A 17305-nucleotide genomic window follows, 5' to 3' on the forward strand; every position below is an offset into this window, starting at 1 on the left:
AGTACATCTCCTATCAGAAGCCAATTGGCTAAGTGTCTAAAGGATTGACATAATTTTCTGAAATTTCTCAAGCTGCTTAAATGCACAGTTAACTTAATGTAAACTTCTGACCCACTGGAATTGTGATATAGTCAATTAAAAGAAAAAATCTGTCTGTAAACAGTTGTTGGAAAAAGTACTTGTGTTATGCACCAAGTAGATGTCCTAAACGACTTGCCAAAACTAATGTTTGCTAAAATTAAACCTGTGGAGTGGTTAAAAAATTTGTTTTAATAACTTCAACCTAAGTGTATGTAATTTTCTGACTTCAACTGTACATACAATCCCCATGTAGCATACCTAGTCATGTGAAGCTGGGGAGGAGGAGAGATTCAGAGAAAAACTCTCACAGTGCGCTGCAGTGAAACTGGCTTATGTGCAAAACTGATCAATTCAAATGTTAGACAAAGACAGATTGGCTAATTTATTACATGTTCAAGAACCTATCAGCTTACACATTACAAGTGAACGAGTCGACTGGTTCACAGATAACACATTTAAAGAACCTATCAGCTTGTGTCATGTAGTTTCATGAATAAACTTTATCATTTTACACACCTGTTGCATGAAAATGTCACCCACGTGGTGGACAAGGTAGTTCTTGTTGCTGTTGTGCTGGAGGCAGCTTTGCCGCCGCTCCATCATCATTAACAGGAAGTCACGGTGGAGGATAAGTAATTCATCTAAACAAGGAAAAATTCGATCGATAATCTCTGGATCCAGCCTGACTTCCTCCCGCATGCCCCGCCTGAAGACCTCCGCCATTATCATGAGTGTCTGTACGTGATGGAGCTCTGTCTGCATGAACTCTGAGGAACAAGAACACAAAAACACTTTTAAATGATCAAGACCGGCTATGAACAAGGAGAGGGTAATGGCACAAAATTATTTTCTTTATTCTTTAGACAAAAATAGAGAATAATATAAATAAAAATGGCTTCAGCAGACCGTAAATGACATCCTGTCTCTTAATGATGCGTTTTTCTTGCATCTTGCAGAACTGGGGCTCCACTGCCAGGCTCCATGACTCTGCCTCCAAATCTATGGCATTCATCACCAACTCATTCTGCAGGGGGGCATCTACAGAGTCTATGGATAAGTGTGACACACAGGAAAATACTTTCAGCCTTAAATATTCTTAAAGTGTCCACTCAGCTCTTTAGAAACTTTGAATATAAGTTCAATGATGGAACAAAAAACTAAACAATATCCAAGTGGCTTTCTTAAGAGTACTACGTGTGTTTAACTGGTCCTGCTCGACTCGTTCCGAGTGGGATTCAAACCGTGGTTAGCCAGCATGGGAGGCGGCTGCTGACGAGGAGGCTAAAGGCTACAGCCGCTAGCGTCACTCCCTGGTGCACCTCTTGAGGCCAGGGGAGTGAGGTTTACACATATCGCACAGCTATATCGTATGAGCTGGCACCCGTTACACTCACCCCCCGAAACCTCACTCCCAACCAGGTCACGGCACCACTGTAGCAGGTCCTGCTTGACCTGTTCCGAGCAGGATTCAAACCCGCTTTAGCTGCAGCCTCTAGCATAAGTGCGCCTCTTGAGGCCAGGGTAGTGAGGTTTTACACAACGCACAGCTATCAAGTACCAGCTTGCTACATTTACACATGCATATGTTAAGCTTGGGGTAGAAACACAAACTATTTTAGCTCTTAGTTACCTTCAATGAGGGAGGAGTCTGTGGACGTTGAAGATTCCATGGTTTGGAGGAGCTCCTCTGATTGGATGTGGTTCCGCCAGGAGGAGGATTCATTATCCGCTTCCAGGCTCTCACTAAGCCTGATGGTAAAATTTTATAAATATTTGTTAAAACACAAAGTAACCTTGCACTCTCTCACTTGCACTCATTGAAAAAATGCAAACTCTAGAAGCTTCTCCTTTTCTGGTTGGAAAAATGCCCACTCAAATGTTTTTACTCTTAAACAAAAGTACTGGCAAAGAATGTCAATATTAGCAGTTAAAAAAAAAATTATTGTGGTATATTTGAAATGGTTTGGAAAAGTGAATTCTTATAGCACATCACATTACATAGGCCAGAAAGAGTGCCAGACCTTCCAGTGACTGTAGGCACACTTCTGGACAAAGGGAAAGAAAGAGGAGAGGAGTCTCGTGATGTCATCACGGGAAGAGAGGTAGAGGTGGCCATCTGAGAGGACGAGGAGGAACTTTCACGCACAGTAAAATCTACATGTGAGAGAGTGGTACAAAAAAAGTTAGACCAATACTGAAATCTAAGTGCCTGCCAAACTACCAAGGAGGAAATGATGACTCATGTAAATGAGATGCAAGTGGGTATGGTATCGTTTTGCTGTGGGATTTTTGATAAAGTGGGTCAAACTTACTTTGAGGGAGGGAGGCTGTCCTGCTGTTCACTGCCGTCACAGAAGATTTGTCATGAGGTTTCTGTTAAACATATCGTTATTATCAATATGTTTTAAATTTCATGTTACTCCATCTTATTTCATGCTAATTGCCTAAATGTATTGGGGAGTAACAACTAAAAGTAGTGACACTTATAAATTAACTACATGTTTAAGTAGTGTGACAGTAGCTCAGTTGTTTTCAAAATGGTGTTGTTCAGTACGATTAATTTTATACAAAAATAACGCGTTAAAAACATTAACGCAATTAATCGCAATGCCCCCGGTCCGTAATAAGGAAGATTCCTGAGAAATGCAAGCTTGTAGTACCACCTCTTTACTCCAGAGGGCAGTAAGTAAATTTTCAGCTGTATGAGCAATGCACAGTTTATACAGTGAAGAAAACAACACTTCAGTAGGCAGAACACCACAAACATGCATTATGTTCTTGCATTCAAAACACTTGAAGTAGCGCAAATATGCACTAAGGGATCTCAGGTTTAAAGATTGAGTATTAAACTATATTTAACTTGACACAGTGACCTAAAAATTTTATATTTATAATGCGACGGACCCGAGACACTACACAAGCATGTCTGATGCAGATGTAAATTGACGGGCTCTAAACAAGCCCTCATAATAAATCTCAAACTGATTGACAAATTCACTTGTGAAATGGATTGCTGTGAACTGTATGTCAATGATTGACTTATGTTCAATAATATGGTAGTAAACAATACATTGTATTTTAAAGCCGCTTTTTGTATTGTCTTATTTATGATTAACTCTTCTGCCACAAGAATGTAATGCATTTTAATTATCTGAATATGTTTTATAATATATATATATATATAAATATTTAATAATTATATATATATATATATATATATATATATATATATATATATATATATATATATATATATATAATTGTTAAATATTTAAAGAGAACTATGTATAATTATTTCATCATTATATATTGAATTATTGTTTTATGAGGGGCTTTCTCACCAAATATTTGTAAATGCGATTAATTAATCTGAAACACCATGTAATTAATTTGATAAAAAAATTAAATCGATTGACAGCCCAAATATATAATATACACTGGTGGCCAAATGTTTGGAATAATGTACAGATTTTGCTGTTTCAGAAGGAAATTGTTACTTTAATTCACCAAAGTGGCATTCAACTGATTAAAAAGTGTAGTCAGGACATTACTGATGTAAAAAACAGCACCATCACTATATGAAAAAAGTCATTTTTGATCAAATCTAGACAGGCCCCATTTCCAGCAGCCATCAATCCTACACCTTATCCTTGAGTAATCATGCTAAATTTCTCATTTGTTACTAGAAAATCACTTGCCATTATATAAAATACAGCTGAAAGCTATTTGGTTTGTTAAATGAATCTAACATTGTCTTTGTGTTTGTTTTTGAGTTGCCACAACGTGCAATGGTCTAAATATTAGGTCAAAAATGGAAAAAAATTTACAGCTTTCTCTAGAAACTCGTCAATCAATCATTGTTTTGAGGAATGAAGGCTATACAATGCTTGAAATTGCAAAAACAACTGAAGATTTCTTACAAAAGTGTACACTACAGTCTTCAAAGTCAAAGGACAACTGGCTCTAACAAGAACAGAAAGAGATGTGAAAGGCCAGATGTACAACTAAAGAGGATAAGTACATCAGAGTCTCTAGTTTGAGAAATAGATGCCTCACATTTACTCAGCTGACAGCTTCATTGAATTCTACCCGCTCAACACCAGATTAATGTATAACAGTAAAGAGAAGACTCGGCGGTGCAGGCCTTATGGGAAGAATTGCAAAGAAAAGGGCACTTTTGAAACAGAAAAACAAAAAGAAAAGGTTATAGTGAGCAAAGAATAATTGGAAAAGAGTGTTATGGATCTTAACCCCATTGAGCTTTTGTGGGATCAGCTAGACTGTAAGGTGAGTGAGAATTTCCTGACAAGACAGCCACATTTATGGGAAGTGCTACAGGAAGCGTGGGGTGAAATGTCACCTGAGTATCTGGATAAACTGACAGCTAGAATGCCAAGGATCTGCAAAGCTGTCATTGCTGCACGTGAAGAATTTTTTCATGAGAACTCTTTGAAGTAGTTTAAGTGACATTATTCTTTTTTTTTTTCAAATTGTAATAGGAATTTCTCAAGTTATTAATGTCTTGACTCTACATTGTGATCAGCTGAATGCCACTTTGGTGAACAAAAGTACCAAATTATTTCCATAAGAGCCAAATCTGTACATTATTCCAAACTTTTGGCAACCAGTATGTATGTGTGTGTGTGTGTGTGTGTGTGTGTGTGTATATATATATATATATATATATATATATATATATATATATATATATATATATATATATATATATATATATATATATTGTTTTTTTTTATTATTATTATCTTGTAGTGTAGCTACCTATTTTTTTCAAAAGAGGAGCTTGACGGTATTTTAACTAATTTTAATAGTGAATATATTTGTAGATTGGAAAGCAGCTTCCCAAACACTGTTGCCTACATTGTGCATGGTATTGTTGGAACTCGTCACAGATGACATTATATATGTCAGTGTCTGACCAAACATGGGCAAAATTACCTGTGAGTTTAAATATTAAACTCAGGCAATTGGTCAAACTTAGATTTTGTTAAAACTAATTGTGCAAACATGAACACATTCCACCTTCAGGCATGGAGTAGTTGAGTCTTTACAGCCCTTATGGACACTCACTGCACAATCTAGGAGGAACATTAAGGAAGACCAATAAGAAAACACATTGAAAGAAACTATATAGATATACACACATAAAAAATTAACAGACTCAACTGGCAGATTTCCAACATTTTACAAAATGCAAAACAGAAATAGAATGACTCATCTCAAACCCACAAGTTTTTCAACATGTCTTTTCTAAAATAAAGATTTATGATTTCAGTTTTTTGAATATTTGTTTTCAATTAAAATGAACTCACATGTGCAGTGGAGGACCTCCTTCCCACTGGCTGGCTTGCTGCAGATCTCACAAAGTGTTGACCCCAGGACAGATCCTGCTAAGAACTGGTGTCCATTGACTTGCTTGTCTTTGGTCTCTCTCTCCTTCCCTTTCCCCTTAAAGAAACAAGGGAACGCCATGAGATCACTGATAGTCCACAAGACCAAAGTTCCCATTGCCATGATCGTACATGAAGCGCGAAATGTTCATCTCAACAAGTTTTAGGCTTGTGAAGTTCGCCTAAGTCTGACATGCCTGAGTGGCAAAAAAAGGCTGCGGGAGAGTTTGGCACTGGTAAAAGATTTAAATGTGAAAGGAGGTTTATTGATCAAAAGGAAGTCTTCTGGTTGTTTTGGGGCCTAATGGTCAGTCTTTCCCTCTTTTCTTTGTTCTCCTTCCTAACCATTGGATGGTTATTAAATGGACACAGTGAAGAAGAACTGGTACAGTATTTTTTAGCAATGAATTTCCACAACTTTACCAGTCATTTTGTGATTACTGCATTTTAAAGTCATTTCCAGAGATTTCACTTAAAAAGAGCCATTTCTAGGTGATTTAATTTTTAACATTTTTTTTTTTTTAGAGCTGTGCCATAACTAGAAAGTTGTATATTTACTATCAAATTTCCATTACTTTTTAAGATTTTAATAATTTCCATGAGTTTTCCAGGCTTGGAAATCACAATTTCTAAAATTCCCTGATAATTCTAGGTTTTCCATGACAGTGGGAACCCTGAGTATTATTTTATGTTTGATATACAGTATATAGCCCAACTGAAACGGCACTAAAGAACCATTTTCTTCTAAAAGATAGGGTGGAAGTTTCAGAATGTGTGGTCTGTGTTAAATTCACAGTGTTTACCTTGTTCTTGTTGCGAGTGCTATACATCCGGCTCTTGATGAAACTAAACGTGCGACTGACTTTGTATTTTTCAGACTCAATCTTGGAAGGGATGATATATTTGTCCCATTCCTCTTCCTCAATCCTGAAACACAATTTATCACATGGTTCACATCATAATCACAAACACTTGCCCTGTACCGTACCAGCTGACCATGATACAGAGGTTGGGTAGTTTCATTAATGTAATTTTTTCAGGGTAAGTCATGCTTTCTTTTCCTAGCTAGGGAAATGGATAATTAGTCATCACCCTCCGTTCCATAACTAGGGCATACCACCTGAGCAGTGGGAACATTCTCTGCATTTCATACATACCTGATTACAAACCTTTGTTTGGTGGGAGGTGAGTTTTAAAACAAGGACAGAAAAACACAGCTAGAACACAAACACACAAGCTTCCCTGCTGAAAAGATCAGTATTACTTTCCATGCTGGTCTAGGCTGATTTATGCTAGGTAGTTCTGGTTTGGTGCTGGTCTAACTGTTGGACCCGAACAGCCAAGCTGTTCACCAGCAAAACATGGTTAAACTAGCTAAGCTCTGTGCTTACTGACCAGTATCCAAAACATATCATTAACTGTTGAACAACTACACTGGTCTTTACAGCAGGGTTTAAGTGTTATAACATATTTTAGTCAACAGTGAAGCAACATCACCATTTGGAGTTAATTCACGAAACTTAAAAAGCATCAGACGTGACTTCATGCCAGTGGATGACAGTGCATTTTGGATTTTACAGTTAGAGGCCTTTGGGGGAAATACATATAGGTTAGGTTATTAAGAGGGTCATGCCAAGGGTGTGGTTGGTGTTTTGGAGCTAGGGGCGCTGTACTGACATACTCTTTGAGGAATTCGGAGAGTGTGAGGTGTTGAAGGGAGTCAGCCAGCTCTTCACTGGTCTCATCATCAGCCGACTGAGCACGCCTACGGAACCTTAACTCCCTATAGAGGTACAGTACAGCACACGGAGTGTTTATAGGGTGCGAACAAAACACACACACACACACACGCACGCACACAAACGCCCACAAATGCACACACACACACACACAGTCCCTTGTGTCACTATTGTGTTTTGCAGTAAAAAATGGGTGAAAGAAAGGGGGACATTTTAAAATACCACCTGGAAATAAGTTGAAAGATATGGCTATTATGATGATAAAGGAAGTCCATTACAACAGACAAGGTGCTCCCTACTGAACAATATACATTATCATTAATGTTTATGATCTCCATCAAAATTCTCCCACTGCAGCCATTTACTTTAAAAGGTTAGCACCTGAAAAAGGCACCATAACCTTCAAATCAACAGGAAGCACTCTGTCGCCTGGCAACCCTGTCATCAGAGACACCGCACAACTTTTTGTAATTCTCTGATTAATACCTAATGGACGAATCAGGGGACATGACCCCAGTTTATAAAGGTCTGCATTACCTTTTCTCTTGAGGCTGCTCTGACATGCTGCAGGCACGGTGTTCTGTGGAGGAGAGAAAACTAAAGTTGACATAAATATTATACACTAATATGTCTTTGTGGATTTTATCATTTAAATCAGTTCTGTTAAATGATAAATTTTAATTCTGTCATCATTTATTCAGTTATACAGGTTTGGAACAACATGAGGATGAGTAAAGGATCACATAATGTTCATTTTGGGGTGACCCATCCCTTTCTTATTTCCCTCATGCCATCCCAGTTGTGTATGACATTCTTTCTTCTGCTGAACACAAATAAAGATTTTTAGAAAAATATCTTTATATATTGAATGAAGGACAGAACTTTGAAGCTCAAAAAACCTATACAGACAGCATAAAAGTAACACATATGACTCCAGTGGATAAATCCATATCTTTTAAAGCATTATGATAGGTGTGGGTGAGAAACAGATCAATATTTAAATCCATTTTTACTATCACTCTCCTCTTTCACTTTTACCATTACATCTTTCTTCTTTTGTAATAATAATTATCTTCTTTTCACACACATCTATCATATTACTTCAGAAGATATGGATATAACTACTGGTGTCTTATGGATAACTTTTATGTTTCCTTTATATAATTTATGGAGCTTAAAAATGTTGGCTCCCATTCAACTGCATTGCTACAGAGCTGAGATATTCTTCTAAAAATCTTTGTTTGTGTTATGCTGAAGAAAGAAGGTCATATACATCTGGGATGGCATGAGGTGAGTAAATGATGAGCGAATTTACATTTTTGGGTGAGCTATCACTTTAAGGCCACTTAGAGGTGGCTTTTTTGAGAATCATAAAGAAACATTTTGGCGTTTTGATGTATTTTGGACGGTAGTTTCTCACCTCCAGATAAACAGTTTGCTACATGGCCCAGTGTGATTAATCCCAGAGAAGCTGTGATTTAAATAAATACATAGTCTGTATGTGCTGCGCAATTCCAAGTGCTTTGCTCTCTGTCATCTCACACACACAAGAGTGCACATGATGATCATGATAAGGTGTTTTTACTATATAAGCAGCTAGCATCACACTTTCATTTTGAAGCATGCATTACTTGCAGATTATATATTTATTATATTACATCACAGACTTTTGCAGATTAATTATGACACTAGGACATATCGTAATTTTTATTTGATTAATTGTGCATTCAAACATTCATTTTCATCAAAACATGTCATATTCTATGACATTGTGTGTTTATTAGCCAAGGCATTTTTATGACTAGATTCTGCCCGTGTCTTCCATATACTACATGTGGTAACCACGGTATAAGCAGACTCTGATCATTGAATTATTGCAAATTAATTCACATCCCAAGGTTTGAAGGCCAAATCACCACACTATCTACTCAAAATAAAATAAATCAGTGGTCCAACCACTATCGTTGTCTAAAGTTTATAACTCAAATGTTTTTGTGGTTAACATAACAGCAATGCTGGAATAAAAAATCTTATTTTTTACTAGATCAATACAACAGCAGATGAGCAGAGAAAGTATGTGCCAGGGATTCGTTCGTGACAGTTAACCATTGACGATGTTTCACAATGCACAGCAGCCAGCAGCATCAAAACAATACAAATTTGTGTATTTTACTCCTATTCCAAGTCCCGATTGTTAACCTATTTTTTAGTGCATATAAAAAAAAGGCTTTTTAGCAAAACAGTCAAACAGTTCTATTATACTAAAATATTTTTCAGGACAAATAATTAATTCACATGGCATTTAGGTATATTTCTAATTTTCCATGACTAGAAAGCTGCATTGCAAAATTCCAGGTTTTCCAGGACACATGGGGACACTTATTCATTTTTTAATAATACACTTTCTCTCATAAACACACATAGCAGTTTTATGAGCAGTGATGTGCATTGTTGTTGGTAGCGTGCGTTGTAACTGGTGGGCGAGCAGGCAAGCAACCAAGTGAGCAAGCAGGCGTGCTGCCATGGCTGTACTTACTAACAGGGTTGAGCAGAGACAGAGATTTAGACAGAGACAGTGCCTGTAGGAGAGACCTGCTGCCACTGCTGCTGGAGAGGGCGCCATCTACAGGACACAGCGGACATTACACATAGCTACTCACTACTCTACACACAAATACTGGCACAGAGAAGGGAGTGTGTGCTAGTCTAGGTTTAACTGGAAGTCTTTGGATAAAATATTGATTGAGATATGAATGAGCCAATATGTTGGTGATTTTATCCTCTATTCATAAAGTTTCTTTCATCCCAAAAATAAACAAGAAGCACAAATCTCCAAACCAAATTTTCAAACATGCCCAAAAATGCTGTCTAGGTAGGGCAACTGGCTTGGCTTTGAGACATGGTTGTCCACACTCCAAATATCTGTTAGTAGTGTATGTATCTTCACTACAGGTTTGTTAGTGACTATTAAACATGCAGGCTATTAACCTTTGTTTGCTTCCATAAATTATTTTATGACCATAAAGACATTTCTAATTACATTTGGTGTTGGAAGGAAAACACTGAACAGAATGTAATAGAACAAGCATAATGATAAAGTCTAATGTCATTTAGAGGCAGTAATTGCCACAGAAACTGGTAATTACTGGGAGATATTTTGTAGTTATACCCTTTTAAAAGAAACATAACACAATAGATCAAAAGAGATCACATGGTAATGGTAAATTAGATTACTTTCCATGTAACACATTGAGGAATTATAAAAATAAATGCTCACTGTAATAAAAAAACACTGAGAAAGTTATCATATTTTAACTGGGTTTCAAATCAATCCTACATATAATCTCTACAAATCTTATCAGTGTTTAAAACAGATTAGACTGTAAATATAAGAGATGCTTTAACCTCTTTGTTTAGACATATAAAATGAAATGAGAAGAAAAAGATGCTGCTTTCAGAGGCTTGATATGTGATAGGAATGTCTCATTTTAACTTCACTTGTTCACATCTGTGATTATCTGTTAATACTATAATTTGTTGGATAAAGATGATATTTATTGTATCTTTGATAGAATCCTTGAAGCTAATCTCACTACACATTTAGTCAAAACTGAGTTATAACCAAAATCTGGTCTGATTCAAAGAAAACAGTGAGACTGCAGTTGCAGTCCACAGTTCGCTGGATAATAAAAAAAAATTTAAAGCCATTTTACTCATTTTCAGTATTGGCGTAATAACTGAATTTTGGCTTTTTATGGTAGTACAGCACTAGGTTGTTTTTGGTTAACATACAGCACCTAATCTACACAGGTAAGGTGAGAGGTGAAGGGAGAAAGTTTAGAGGATCTGACCCTGGTTGAGGTCGGTGGGTGGAGGGTGGGCATCCCTACTGAATCGCGGAGGCAGCAGGCTGATTTTGGGGGAGGTGTAGGAATATGAACGTAGACGGATACCCTGCTCAACATCCTGAGAATAAAAATAATAAACAATTTTACCCATGAACACTGGCATCCTCAAAATGCTCAAAACGTCAGCCATGATGGTAAAAGCAACAATGTTCACGGAAGGTCTGTTTCACTGTACTGATGATTCATGTTAAAGGTGCACTCAGTAACTTTTGTCTTTGTGTCATCTTGGACTTACACTGACAACAGGATGGTTACTGAGATTAAGTGAGTAGTATTTGGCTGGTCATGTGATTCTAACATTGCAGCCAGCATGTGCGGACCCTCTCCAGAATAAAACAGCTTTTATAAGGTTGCTGATATGATGGGAGTCTTCATTTTAATGTGAGTGGCCATGATTCCCTACATATATTGCAAAATTACAATTCATGTCTTTAGGAGTTAAAATTGTTCATGAGGAAAAAAATTACTGAGCGCACCTTTAAAGAAAGGTGAAATGTCTGTGCAACTGCAGGTTCTGTGGTTCTGTTAAAGTGGGTGTGGTACCTTTGCTGTGGTGGAGTTACAGGCAGAGGAGGCGGAGTGTGAACGGGTGCAGGTAAGGCCAGGGGTGGGGTTTAACTTAACATCTCCACTGTTTTTAACCTCAGGGTGAGTCTGGGGGAGGGGTTTCTTCATTAAAATGTCATCATCATCCTCTTCACTGTCCATTTCCAAGGCTACCAGACTTGGGCTTAGAGAGAGGATAGGACTTCTAAAAATTCGCAACAACCACTTTGAGTAAGACTAGCATCACTTAACCATTGTAATACATTATTGTAATACATTTTGTGTGGCACAATTACCCACATATTTACCCACAATTACCCACACTCCAAGTCTTTGTGCAGAAGAATCTTTTTTCACATTGACTTGAATTTATATGATGCCTGTCTGGGCTTACACATTACTAATGGGAAGTAGAGAATTGCAAAACATCATGCTTTATAGGGCATCTGCATGCAGCAAACAGGGCCAGATAAAATGTTTTTTATTATTATTGTTTTACAGGCCTTGTACAATTGCTCTTTGTTTTGTTACATTTAAAACAGAATCTTTACTAACAACATTCTGCTGCGAAAATAGGATCAGGTCATGTAAGGATTCTGAAAGCACCTTTTTAATTATGAAAACACCTTCTGAACTGAACTGACCCACCAACACTTAAAATAGACATTAACATTAGCAGGCTTACCTTAGGTCACATGAGTCTGTAGGGGAGCTTGAACTGTTATAGGTCATTTCAACAGGTCGGCAGGCACGCATGAGTCGATCCAGCACCAGCTTTGCTGGAGATGAGGGGGAGAATGGCAAAAGTGGTGGAGAGAAAGAACGAGAGGTAGGATGCCTTCCCCCCTGCCCTTCTTCATCCTTAATAGGTGTGGGCATATCCAATGCCCCTGGTGGCAAGACCCCCGTATCTGACATTTGCCCCACCTTACTATCTGTCCCAGAACTGTCCTCTGTGACCCCAGACACAGAGTATTTCATATTGAGCTCATCATCCTAAATTAGAAAGAGAACACAAATATTCATTTTTATGTACTAGCAAAATGGCAGTATATAATGGATAATGTACAATAAACCCAGACAGGGTAATCAGGGTCAAATCTTGTTTCATCCTAAAGGGATTTATTTAGCCATAAAGACAGTGTGATTGTACTTTATCCCATTTAATACATGTTTACTTATCAAGTAATAAATAAAAGGACATAAGTATTGATTTTAGTTGAAATTATTTTATTATGCGAGAAGAAACAGACAGTGCTGAGAGACATGAAGCTAGCACAGTGTATGAGATTCGTTGCATACAGTTTAGTAGTCATTATAAAAAAATGTTTGACTGTGGAATCCCACGACTGACCAATCAGCATCATGCATTCCAAAGAGCTGAGTAATAAAGTGATTTAATATAATCAAACTCACTAAAGCCATGGTTCTTTTGTTACTGGGTCTGAGAATTTAAATGCAAAGTTTGATGTCTCGTATATTCTGCTGGTACAATCCTAGTAGCACATCTTTAATAATGTCAAGCCACAATTTTTTTTTGGCAAAAACGTGGCAGAAGAAGAATTGTGACTGAGGGGCCAGGCTACAGTATGCAAGTGCCCAGACCAAATAAAGACTTTCCCAAAGACTTTCACAGAGATCAATCAAAAGATAATGGTGCTAAATCAAAGGAGGTTAAAGGGAGGATGTGGGATTTAGATGAAAAATGTAATAGCTGAGTGTCTGTAGATCTGGCATTCTGAGCGAGCAGCGATATGTGTTGTGTCTGACCTTAGTGGAGACTCTGAGCATGGCTGTGAGCCTGACGGCAGCTGCCTCTGAAGAATTAAGTTGAAATGGGGTGCAGGAACCAGGAGAGGAACACAACTTCTCTGTTAAAATAAAAAAAAAAGTGTGTTTGAATGTATGTGTGTGTGTGTGTATAGTAACGGAATACATGTAACTGTGTTATGTAATTCAGATACAAACATTTTGGAACTGTAACCTGTTACAGTTACATAAAACGGCATCATATTCAGATTAGTTACATTTGGTGAAAATTGTGATTACTAGCAGGATTTAAAAAAAAAATATATATATATATATGAAAATATAAAAATATAAAAATGTAAAATAAAGACTACTGCATGCTTCAATACAGAATACAGATATGATCAGATGCACGCTCAAGATCTCTTCTGGTTCTCTCTTGTGACTCGTGAATCTGGCGGCAGTTACTGTAGCTTGTGCAAATAACAATGTCTCACATTTACACTGCGCTCTCCAGACGCAGTTATAGACAGACAAGGTCAAACAATTTAGGGCCGTTTCATCGTAGTGGCCACTGAAGGAATACGATAATTTTTGTGGAAGATCTGACATTCTTGTCTCTTCATTGGAGAAAAGGGAAACATTACAGTTCAGTGCAATTTAGAGGCTACCTTCCATTTTTGAAGATGCAGTGATTTTCCTAGGACCCGACATATAAAGAAGCATTTAAAGGGAAGACCCACATGAAATTCATGTTAGCAAGGATAGATAAAATTAGTCATATGTGCGCCCTAATTTCGCCATCCGACTGTCTGTCGATCGTTTTCGTGGAAGCAGGAATAGAAGAGGAGAAATGACAAATCCCCCCGCCTAACGGCCAGTATTCTGGGTACATGGGACGCCTACAGTCGAAAATTTAGTTACTTCTCATTTTCATCTTAACATCAGTTGACACTCTAAAATTGTTCTCTGAAATTCTTTCATGTTGTAGTGACAACAGCAATTGGGACAACATTTCTTTTTTTTTCTTTGTTAAAAATAAATCAAGATTGCACATATGAATACCAAATTAATTGAAAATGTTATTAAGTTCTTCGGGGAAAGTGCAATCAATAATTTATCTGATTTTTATGCTTATTATAAATGTATTGTAAAGAACAGATCAAAAATAGGGATGAGGGACAAATACTGGCAAATGTAAAAAATCTAAATTCATATTAAGTAGGAATAAGTAAATCAAGACACTTCGATCTACTCTTTAAAACAATATTTTAGTTGTTTATTTTCATTTATTTATTTATTTTTTCATTCAAAACGTCCTTAAACATAAACATAGGATCACCCATAAATGTTAGCTGGTGATGTTTAACTGTGAATCGTGAGCAAGCAGAAGATAGACACTGGAGGCATTAATAAGAATAAGAATAAGAATAATATTGATAATAATAATAATGATGATGATGAAGAAAGACTGTGATCTACCTATTGCAGTCAGAAATTCATGAATGGTCAGTGCCAATTAGTCTACATGCTAACTGCAATACATGGTAGAATTTAACTTGGTAGTGTTTTTGAATCTGAGGAATATCCTGTCAGATTTTGTTTATCGTTAACCAAGATATAACTCAGTGCATCTGTTCTAACTGTATTTTCTTGATAAGAAAATAAACTATTTTCTGTAACAGATAGAGGACTCACCTGATTTGGTTAAAAAAGCAGAGTTGTTCTATATATTAACATATTCTGTTTTCCTAATAAGGATGCACTCTCCCTGTTTTTCATGTTTTTTACTCAAACATAGTTTTTTTGCATTCAGAACAAGCATGATTCAGAAGGCATGATTAAAAGTCTTCGATACCATATTGCTTTTATCTTGACTTTATTCACATATGCGATCTTGAGGCAAAAAGAACTAAAAGTAATATGATTATACTATTTTCTTATTGAGGTAACATGATTAAGTTACTGATTACATTTTAAATCTGTATTTGTAATGTATTACATTTGAAAAGTAACTCTCCCAACTCTGTGTGTGTTAATACAACTGGTGACATTTTTATATTTACAACAAAGTGTGTTGAATTACAAATAGAGTGTTATCAACAATATTGCAAAGTTAGCTCCGATAAAAATATTGAGCTGATGTAAAGAACAGCTGTCACCTCATTTGCTGTTGCTTGCTTTGCTCTGTTCTCTGGAAAAAATGTGTGTGCAATGAGAAAGTGTTTTGACAATCTGAATGCCAAGATGACAGAAGAAGCCAGTAAAAAAGAAAATAGCACTACTGCATAGTCTCTTTATGACCATAATATTACGGTTTTGTTTTTTGCTGTTTTAATGCATTTGCTTTCCTTTCGCACAGTTAACTCTGTAACACCCTGTGCATTTATATTTCAGTGATATCCAAAAGTTCACTCATTATAGTCCTACCTTGTTGCCAATAATTGTAATCTGACATTTGCTGATAAAGATGCAACTTGAGCTTTATAAAATTTGGTGATGTGTAAAATACCATGTCATTAGTGTATTTATTATATGTGGAAAATGTACTAGACATCTAAATAGCATGTAGGTGGTTTTTAACGTTTAAAACGGTGTCCGGTTTCAAAACACACATAGCTCATATACACTCTCCCTCCGTCTGAAGCCTGGGATGGTCTCTGGCTGGCTATTGTAGGAAATCCTGTCTATCAATGGGGAATTTCCTACATATACACAAACAAGTGTAGTAAGCCACACACAAGTCAACACAAATGCAAATACACAAATATATATAAAAGAAAAAATAAAAATAATATATATATATATATATATATATATATATATATATATATATATATATATATATATATATATATATATATATATATATATAAAGATCCTTTAAATATCTTGTTTTTTTCTCCTAGACAGTAATGAGATAAAATGGAGAGCAAACTGAGATTTTTGCTTAAATGTATTGCTTCTCAGATACTTAAAAAAAAAAAAAAAGAACCTAGTAATCTCACTAGGGTCTGTTTCAGAAGTGATCTCTCACAAACTGTGAAATGTCATAAAACGGTCACAAAGTGTAAAATATAAACCAAAGTCTGCAATCAAAAGTCAGGGATTTTTATGTGAACTCTACTCAAAGTCTCGCAAGATGAAGTGATCAACGCCACGCTCTACATGGACATTTGTTTGCAGCATACTCTTACTGTGTGCCAACAATTGATTCATTTTTAATGTACTGTATATTTCTACAAAGTTAATACTTAAATGAAGCATACAGTGCATGAGAACTCATCTAAGTCTCATGAAATATGAAAGTGCAACCTCTGCACTATTAATCAGCCAATGTGGTGTAGTGTGTAGAGAAAACAGAGGAAAAAACACATTAAGTCTTTCAGACACAGTTTCCTAATTATATTTAAGTGCATAATTCAACACGCAAACTAATCCATTCACCTGTCAAAATTCTCCTTATATTCCACATATATTCAGTCATGCAAACAAACATTCTGAAATTAAACTTCAAGGAAAAGATCTGTAAATGTTGGCACTTAAAGAGCGGAGTGTGTCTTGGCAAATGATGAGTGTTTATTTTGAAGTAAAACAGAGATTCCTATAACTCGGAGGTGGCACCCCATACACTGACATGAAGGATGCATGTGAAGGCCTTCCAACAACAATGGAAGAACTTTAATCCTGACGTTAACTCAATTAAAAATTCCTACCCAATTTCCCCCAGCTGTGACTGACCGTTATCACTCATCACAAGTGATACTTTAATATACCTACATGCACTGAACCCTCAAGAAAAAATGCTTTTCCTCTGCCATCATGAGATACCTCTGACAATGATCCGATTCCCACATCACCATTTTTGGATATG

General features: G+C 36.5%; 1 protein-coding gene across 7 annotated transcripts in view; it reads right to left on the reverse strand.

Moving 5' to 3' along the window:
- The window catches only part of LOC127640414 (rho guanine nucleotide exchange factor 28-like), a 102405-nt gene that overhangs the window by 30514 nt on the left and 54586 nt on the right, over positions 1-17305 (reverse strand). For 3 of the 7 annotated variants that reach the window (XM_052122972.1, XM_052122963.1, XM_052123015.1), the window contains 15 exons: positions 13453-13553; positions 12368-12678; positions 11680-11887; positions 11080-11194; positions 9765-9851; positions 7766-7808; positions 7171-7272; positions 6293-6416; positions 5412-5547; positions 5122-5177; positions 2394-2454; positions 2103-2235; positions 1712-1830; positions 988-1128; positions 598-848 (listed from right to left, as the gene is read on the reverse strand). In XM_052122972.1, coding sequence (XP_051978932.1) covers positions 598-848; positions 988-1128; positions 1712-1830; positions 2103-2235; positions 2394-2454; positions 5122-5177; positions 5412-5547; positions 6293-6416; positions 7171-7272; positions 7766-7808; positions 9765-9851; positions 11080-11194; positions 11680-11887; positions 12368-12678; positions 13453-13553 — 1988 coding nt within the window. The remainder of the gene's footprint in view (positions 1-597; positions 849-987; positions 1129-1711; positions 1831-2102; positions 2236-2393; positions 2455-5121; positions 5178-5411; positions 5548-6292; positions 6417-7170; positions 7273-7765; positions 7809-9764; positions 9852-11079; positions 11195-11679; positions 11888-12367; positions 12679-13452; positions 13554-17305) is intronic. The other 4 variants (XM_052122983.1, XM_052122991.1, XM_052123000.1 and 1 more) reach the window with 4 other exon arrangements.

The sequence above is a fragment of the Xyrauchen texanus genome, chromosome 4, assembly GCF_025860055.1.
Source record: "Xyrauchen texanus isolate HMW12.3.18 chromosome 4, RBS_HiC_50CHRs, whole genome shotgun sequence".
In the NCBI taxonomy this organism is placed as follows: domain Eukaryota; kingdom Metazoa; phylum Chordata; class Actinopteri; order Cypriniformes; family Catostomidae; genus Xyrauchen; species Xyrauchen texanus.